This window comes from Callorhinus ursinus, unplaced genomic scaffold, assembly GCF_003265705.2.
Source record: "Callorhinus ursinus isolate GAN/ISIS: 27379988/994484 unplaced genomic scaffold, GSC_fseal_2.0 scaffold4, whole genome shotgun sequence".
Lineage (NCBI taxonomy): Eukaryota > Metazoa > Chordata > Mammalia > Carnivora > Otariidae > Callorhinus > Callorhinus ursinus.
The window spans coordinates 90,065,822-90,074,263 of NW_027397066.1; the positions used below are offsets into that span (position 1 = coordinate 90,065,822).

The window sequence follows — 8,442 nt, forward strand, 5'->3', positions numbered from 1 at the left end:
TTATTTGAAGGCAATATAGTTTTATTTAAAAATACTAGTATTGTATTTCTTGCAGAGAGCTGCTGAAAGCTAGTTTTGGGGTTTTCTTTTTGCTTGTTTTTTTTAATGAATTTATTCTACGGATAGGGAAAATACCATTCTCAAAATCTAAATACATGTCCTGTGGTACATGATTCAAGTGAAGATATCAGTAAGAACTCATGCTCAGCTATATATATATATATATATATACACACACACACACACATACAGAAATCATTATAGATTGTACAAGGGTTAACATACATACGTATTTCCTAGCTCTGTTTGCTGGGAGGGTCTAGCAGCAGTGACACCCCAAGAGCAACAAGCACATCCAGCACCCAGATACTGGTTTCTAAGTTCCACTAGAAACCATTCTCCAATAACAGGAACCAGTGCTCTTTGGAGAAGAGGCTGATTCTAGTGCTGGAAATACACAAGGCAAGCCCAGAGCAACATTCCTACTTTCTTGCCAGAAAGTATGGAAGTGCTCAAAAATCAAAAGGATGGGGGCACATTAAAGACGCACAGGAGCCAACCTGACATAACTCCCAATAGCCGAGCTGGAACAACTTGAGCAATAAACATTACCCAAAGTCTAAAAGAAATATACATGAGTCCATACTAATATAAATAATTGACTAAATGGGAGGGGTGAGGAGACAAATCCTTCTTACAGAAAAATACCAAGTACTATATAAAGATACTCCCCCTTCCAGGAGGTGGAACAGAGTCTTGCGCACCCCCACCTCCCACAGACTGACTGACTTGGGGACTGGCTCCCAAAGAACAGAAGTATGGAAACGGAAAAACAGTAACTTCACGGTGGAGAAACCTGACAGACACTACTTTAACCAAGTATTCAGAGTTAACATATCAAGTTGATAACATTCAACTACTGATACAATTTGCTGAGAAGAACCCTTCATCACTTCTGTGGTTTTCTTCCTTAAATATCCATAACCGCAGTCCAATTCTGAGGGGAAACATCAGACAAGCCCAAACTGAGGGGCATTCTATAATACACCTGACCAGTATGCCTCAAAACCGTCAAGATTTTGAAAAACAAGCCTGTGGAACCATCGCAGACCAGAGGCTTATCAGACATGATGACTAAATGCAATGTGGTATCCTAGATTGGATCCTGGAAAAGAAAAATGACATTAGTGGAAAAACCAGTACAATCCAAATGAAGTCTAGAGTTTAGTTAATCGCAATTACCAATGTTGGTTTCTTAACAAATGTTTTCACGGTTATGTAAAATGTTAACATTAGGGGTAAGGAGTATACAGCAAGTCTGCATTATCTTTGCAACTTTTATGTAAATCTAAAATTATTCCAAGATAAAAATCTTAACATATAAAAACAGCTTCTACTGATCTTTGTATATAATTTATGACCATGAATTAAATATTCCATAGAATTCTGAGTCTGTCCTCTTGAGAAAGCCAATGCTGCCAAGAAAATCCATGAATTTATTGTAAGTTTAAAGTTACCTGGTCAAGTATTTCGATAGTAAATACTGGTAAAGATTACGGATAATGGCTTATAAAACTGTTACCTTTTAAAAAGTCTGAAAAGTATCAATTAAGGGTTCTAAACATTTATGTTAGAGCCCAGTTTGCTCAATTAGTCACAGGGATACCCTTGCCTTGTCTCACAGAGAACACATCTCTTAGCAGAAAAGCTCCATCATCTCAGTTTGGGAAGTTATTAGGTTTTTAGCAATGGTATCTATTCAAAGTGAGGAATGTGGCCCCTTCTCCAGAACATATTTTTCTCTCTGCCCATTTCTGCCTGTACTGACTTAAAAAAGAACCACTTCTTCTGCAGCTGTCCTTCTCTGACATTCCAAGCAGTTATATTAATAACTGTGGCTATAGGTTACCCACAAGCTTTCTGTGGCTTGGGATCGTAGGCAAGGGAAAGCGGACAGCCAGTGGTAGGCAAAGAGCAGTAGAGGAGTACAGCTGCGCTTTCCAAGGGGTGCAAAAGCTTCCAACACATAGAGACGTTTTCAGAGGCAGCGGAGGTCCTGGGATTTGCTTTCAAATATCTGCTAGTAATTTTCAATGTAAATAAGAAATCTACAAAAGATAGTTCTTTGCATCTTGCTTTACCATCCCTTCTGACTCCACAGTTAAAAGACTTAAAAAAAAATATCAAGAACAATATTTATTAAGACCACTATTAGGAAAAGGTTACAGACTTCTTAAAAATATACCTGAATCTACTATGAGGACCAAGTGCTAGAGAATGAACACCAAAGCATAGCGGCATATAATGTTCTAATGTGTATGTGAAAGAACTTTTCATTTGTCTCATTAAATCCACCTTTACTTCAATTTAGGCAAAGGTTATAGCAAAATGTGATATTTGTCATATGGATGGTTCATAAAATGCAAGTGGCTGTGCTTCTGATTTTTGTTCATGTCACCTTCTAGACACATTACATAATAGCTAGATATCCTGGTTTGCTCCCTAAGAGGCCACCAACTGATGGTTCCAATTTTATAAGAAAAAGAAACATGGAAACTCTGTCCTTATAACTAGTCTGGTCATTAATAGAAGTGCTCAATTGGCTACGGGAAAACAGCAGCATGTTATGTGTTAATTAAAACAGAGAAAAAATAAAGTCAGAGCCTTCCAGGAATAAATGTATATTTAAATTTTTATAGTAAACAAATACTTCTAAGTGAAGATTTTCCCATATTTCCAAATAAGATAATGTTCAACATACCTTGTAATCAGTTTTACATTTGACTTCATTGTTTTGGTAAATACAGTTGTGAAAACTGAGTTACAGACTCCTCCTTTTAAAATATTCTCCCCTTAACATGCACCTCTTTCTGAGGTTGGTCAAGACAATTCGGTACACTAAGGCAGCAACGTCCAGGAAGATCACCTCCCCCACTTTTTTCTTTAGTTTGAAGTTTTAATGTCAAAATAAAGTCTTAAAATAATCCTTTCACAAAAATAAGGCAGCATTATGCTGTAAAAACAGTAGTTCTTTGTCAAAGGCTATCTTCTTCTGTCCTTATCTGCTGTCACCAACTGTGAGCATCGTCTTTAAAGATCACTTTTTTCTTCGTGGCGACACCTACATGCGGCTCCTTGGCTGTCCAGGTACGGTTTGCAGCCTAAATGTATCACACTGTCAAACAAGAGCTCCACTGTGGTTTCACAGGCTGCAAGGTAAGAAAGTGCTGTTACTGCTGGGCAACTGCAAAGCACTGCTCTCCCTCCACATACATTACATGTTACAGCACAGTGTCAAGCACATCCTCGGTGGGCACTTAAACATCTGTTACGCCAACGTCCTCCCAAACCCTCATAGGCCCGAAGCACACACATACAGACTTTCAGTGTCAGCATCTTGAGCATGTAGCTACTTTTTTGTTTGCCCGCAACTGTTCAACCCGTTTTTTTTTCCTATGAGGCAAACGAGTCTCTCTCAATAACACTGATTAGTTCATCACTGTTACTTTCCCTTTTATCTGAAAAATACCACTATAAAGATGCCTTAGAACACTCTTAATTTTGCATTTGAAGGAAAGATATTTAGGTGTAGAAAAAAATAAAGGTTAAAAACAGAGAAACCTCAAGACATTTAATTACGGCCAATGACTTCTAAGAACTGATCACACATCATTAAAGATGCTTAAGGTAAATGGACCCTAGTCTCTTTCTCTCTCTCTCTCTTTCTCAATATCCCAATTCAGCCTAGGAAGGGAGACCTAGGAATCAAAAGTGTTTTTTCTCTAGCAGGGCTTAAAAATTTTTTTAGGACTATAAAAAAGATAATGGATTTACTTTTCTTATTCTAAGAAGCCTGGAACATCCAGGTGAGATTATCTTCATACACTTCACTTCCAGAGACACAGCACAGAGTAGCTTTTAGTCACCCATATACTTCCAGTTTCAAATATTCATGTTAAGGAAAAAACTCTTCGGGGTGCCTGGGCGGCTCAGTGTCTGCCTTCAGCTCAGGTCATGATCCCGGGGTCCTGGGATCGAGCCCCACATCGGGCTCCCTGCTTGCCAGGAAACCTGCTTCTCCCTCTCCCACTCCCCCTGCTTGTGTTCCCTCTCTCGCTGTCTCCCTCTCTCTCTGTCAAATAAATAAGTAGAATCTTAAAAAAAAAAAAAAAAAGGAAGTAACCATTCATCGCAAAATCCTGACATTTTCAAACTTCTCCAAAAGGCTGTGCCATTAAGGAACACAACCACCACAGAAGTGTAAAGGCTATAATTATTCAATAGGGCATTGAAAGGAAATTGGCTTCATCATTTAGCTGCATTGGTATGTCCTTAGATCAGAAGACAGGAAATACATCCATGTACGCTTCCGCTGTGCAACTAGTCTGCCTCAGCCGAAAGCATGCAAAGGATTCAAAGGCTGGGGGGTTCAAGCTGCACCTGGAGCAGAGCCTTCTTCCTTGACAGTTATTACTAGGAATTCAGAATCAGACCTATGACACTGTTTGGGGAATACTGCAGTAGACAGAACACAAGTTTTAAAATCGAAAGTATGCAACTTAGGACAAGTTACTTCTTTGAACCTCCTTTTCCCTTCTTGAAAAATGAGTATACCACTACCTACTTCTTTGGGTTTTTGTGGACATTGAGGAAAACATATCTAAAATACCTAGCATGGTACCTTATGAAAAATGCTTAAAAATGTATAGTTTCCTTTCTTGCACCTTCTCTTCTGATTTTGATGTATGATAAATACTTCGGCTTGACAGTGAAAAGATTTTGTAACTTCTAGTATTTGTACAGTGATTTGTATTTCCACAAACATCTTACTGTATCTTTATGACAACTCTATGAGATGGGTAGTATTTTATAAATGAGAACATTGATGCACCTTTACCCTTTGCTGACTTTGCTTCATATCCCTTTGCTCTGAGTAAGACTGTTATCCTGAATCCTGTGAGTCCTCCTAGCAAACCTGGGAGTTGTTTTGGGGACCATCCTGACACAGATACATATGAAGAGACAGTTAAAGCTCCAATCTTCTAGAACTTCCCACTATAAATCCTGTGTTATACTTTTAAAATCACTGGATCCAGGGTTTCAAACTTTAGGTTCCGGATAATTAGAGACAGACTACAGGGCACAAGATCTCGGATAAATTCTTCTCTGCCTCGCATACCCTCTTCCCAAGGTTTCCTAACACTTTTTGATACCATCTTCCGAAGGTTTCCTAACACTTTTTGCTTCCATGACCATAAATCATTTGGAGATGACAAAGTCAATGACTCCTCACCTCAAAAAATTGAAGGGGCTGTGTCACAATAGATATAGTAATACACAGCGAAAGATTTCCAGTGGTAAATCCTGTACTGAAACATAAAGCAGTCAGGCAATAAAACTTGACAAACTGCTCTCACCTCCATCCTGCTGGATCATCCTTACCCTGAACATGCTGAGCTAGTCCTAGTGTCTTCTGCACATCCCGGCAGATCTTAGAGAGGCAGTACTGGAATTCCTCATCACAGTCGTTCTTGCTTTTGCCACAGGTCTCATAGCACCTGTCATGTTGGTTGCAGCACTTTGTCAGGGAAGGGATGCCAACATTAAGCTGAAAGAGGCATTTGGATGGATTATTGTTGATGAAATTCGAAACTCCTCTGCGGAAGTACTGCATTCAAGTAGACTTAGAAATCAAGGAGGATGACTGCTGTGTAATTTTCCAAATCCATTTCTGTCTACAAATCTTTTCCATGTTATTCATACATCTGCCCATCACTCACCCGCATGCACCCATGTTCTCTCCCTCTCAGCCATGCCTCAAAACTCCCTATTTTGCAATATTCAGTTATCTGCTGGTAACAAATGTAACTTCCAATTGTCCAAAACACAAAACATAGTTTCAAAAACACAAAGGTCAGGCTAAGAGCAAAGACTGATTTTTGGACATTCCAATGTATTTGGTACCTCTCCCCCTGTAAAATGTACTTTATATGAAATATCACTGAAAACTTAAAAGTTTTAAGCTCCTACAACTTACAGTTTATGTTATTGTGGTTCAATCTTTAAGTATCTATTCCCTAAAGATACTGTTCCTTCAAATCTATAACTTATCTTTAACTGTTTTAAATAACTTTATATTGCAAAACCCGTGTCTAGGAATCACTCATAAACATTTTTTTTCCACAACAGTTGGCTCAGATTCAGCCTCGTCTACAAAACAAACACAGCTACCTTCCTTAGCTTTCCTTTAATACAGAAAATATTATGCTTTATCTATACTTTTTCATCTAAGTAGCATTACTTCTATACTCCAAACTTTTAAAACATGTTTGCAACATGAGGAAATATCTTTTCAATAGTATTAACATCTACAAGATTAAAAAATAAAACATGAATTTTATTCCATTTAGTTTTGTTAGGACTTATTAAATGTGTTTTAGCTATAAAAGAATATAATAAACCTAATTAACATTATAAGCAAAATTATTTGTGACCCTGAGAACACACTGACCATCTTGAATTATTAGGAGTACTACGTAGTTGGGGCACCTGAGTGGCTCAGTCGGCCGAGCAACCGGCTCTTGATTTTGGCCCAGGTCACGATCTCAGGGTCGAGCTGCTTGCTGGGCTCCACACTCAGCAGGGAGTCTGCTTGAGATTCTCTCTTTCCCTCTCTCTGCCCCTCCCCACCCTGCTTGTGCATGCTTTCTCTACTAAATAAATAAATCTTAAAAAAAGAGTACTACATAGCCTACTGATCATAAAACTTCTCAAATAAGAAAATAATAATATTTACATGAACACCAAACAGTGGAGAGCCACATCCATTCGGCGGGGAGGGTTTATAACCATAACGTGGGAAGGGCTTAGATCCTATAAAATATAAATGGTATCATAATTAATTTTCAAATATAAAAAACATGCAAAAAGGTCTATGAGGTACTACTAGACTAGCCTTGGAAATATTTAATATTTGGGTACTGACATAAGTGAATGTCATTATTCTAAGCCTATACCATACAAAACACGCAAAAGCTTACTCTGGACTTCAGGAGATTTCAGAGGTTATATGCCAGACTGGGTCCATATGTATGAAAGATAAATCCACCCTCTTTCCCTGTACATTTTAACACTTACATTTTTCGGTTAAAAACTTATAAGGCAAGAACTGTATCTTCCCAGTCTTCAGCCAATACTCCACTGCACACAAACCTCAATAACCATTAACTAACCAGTTTACTCATAGAGCTTAAAGCTAAGGAAGATAAGGTCATCCAACAAACATTTAATTGCCTCAATGCCATTATAAGACATTATAGAACCACACATTCTAGCCTGCACTCCAACCAACCATTTCACAAATACACTTCTTTGCCAGCTAAGGAAAAAGGTCAGGAATAAAGACAGCTTGGTGAGCCATCTTACTCCAGCTCTATTCTCCCTAACAGAGACAATGGTTCAGTAACCAGGAGAAAGATGACATTATCACAGCAATCTTAACTGCTGCAAAGTACTTCAAAAATATCTGTCCTCATGAAATACACAAATCACTTCAAGATACCAGTCACCTACTTTCTCTTGAATGTTTCCCACAATCCTCCTACAGTATCAAGAAATAGCCTATTCCATTGTGGAGTGGCACTAACTGTTAAATTCTTTCTTGTTTTCTTATGAGCAATCCTCTACCCCTGGGGAACGTAAAACAAACCAATTACATATTTTACATGATAAACCCTCCAACATTTCGGACTACCGTTCATCTTCAATTCTAAAAGCAAAACATCCCCTGTTATTCCAAATATCTCCCCATAGTTCCTTACTTAGGAAAAACACAAAGTATCTACCAACTTTCAGTCAACTAGTAATTATTACTAGAAGACTTAAATAAAGATGTTTACCCTCCAAAAGTAAAGTGAGGGGGAAAAAAAGCAACCCTTCCAGTAATCAACCATCAAAGTAAGTAACCCACTCAAAGTAAGGATCTAAAAATAGTTTAAGTGAGTTGCTAAGACTCACATGCTCGGCTGAAGTGATGAACTAGAGCCTAAAGAGAGTATAACTTTACGAAGCTTTAGCTGGCTCCACCCAGTCTAAAGAACAGTATGTACAAAGAGAATGGTTATGATGGATTAAGGAATGAGGAGGCCAATGGCAGAAGTTGGTTTTCTTTCTCTAGCACTGCCCAAGAAGGATGGTTGTTTCTGGGCCCTTGGAAAATGAAGGTACATACCTCAAGCTATCATGGATGAGTCACTGTGATCCTTCAATTCCTGCTTTTGGTCCTTCATTCTTAAGAAAACTGTTTATGATGGGGCGCCTGGGTGGCTCAGTTGGTTAAGCAACTGCCTTCGGCTCGGGTCATGATCCCAGGGTCCTGGGATCGAGCCCCGCATCGGGCTCCCTGCTTGGCGGGAAGCCTGCTTATCCCTCTCCCACTCCCCC

General features: G+C 38.8%; 1 protein-coding gene across 3 annotated transcripts in view; it reads right to left on the minus strand.

The window, feature by feature from the left end:
• Nucleotides 1–8,442, minus strand: part of PLA2G12A (phospholipase A2 group XIIA) — a 16,787-nt gene continuing 8,345 nt past the window's right edge. The window contains exons 2-5 of one of the 3 annotated variants that reach the window (XR_003208732.2): nucleotides 6,797–6,873; nucleotides 5,443–5,608; nucleotides 2,762–3,209; nucleotides 1–1,165 (exon numbers count right to left, since the gene is read on the minus strand). Coding sequence is in view for 2 of the 3 variants with exons in the window: in XM_025873621.2 (XP_025729406.1) it covers nucleotides 3,091–3,209; nucleotides 5,443–5,608; nucleotides 6,797–6,873 (362 nt within the window). In the remaining variant the exon portion in view is untranslated. Of the gene's footprint in view, nucleotides 1,166–2,665; nucleotides 3,210–5,417; nucleotides 5,609–6,796; nucleotides 6,874–8,442 lie in introns of those variants that run through there. The other 2 variants (XM_025873621.2, XM_025873622.2) reach the window with 2 other exon arrangements.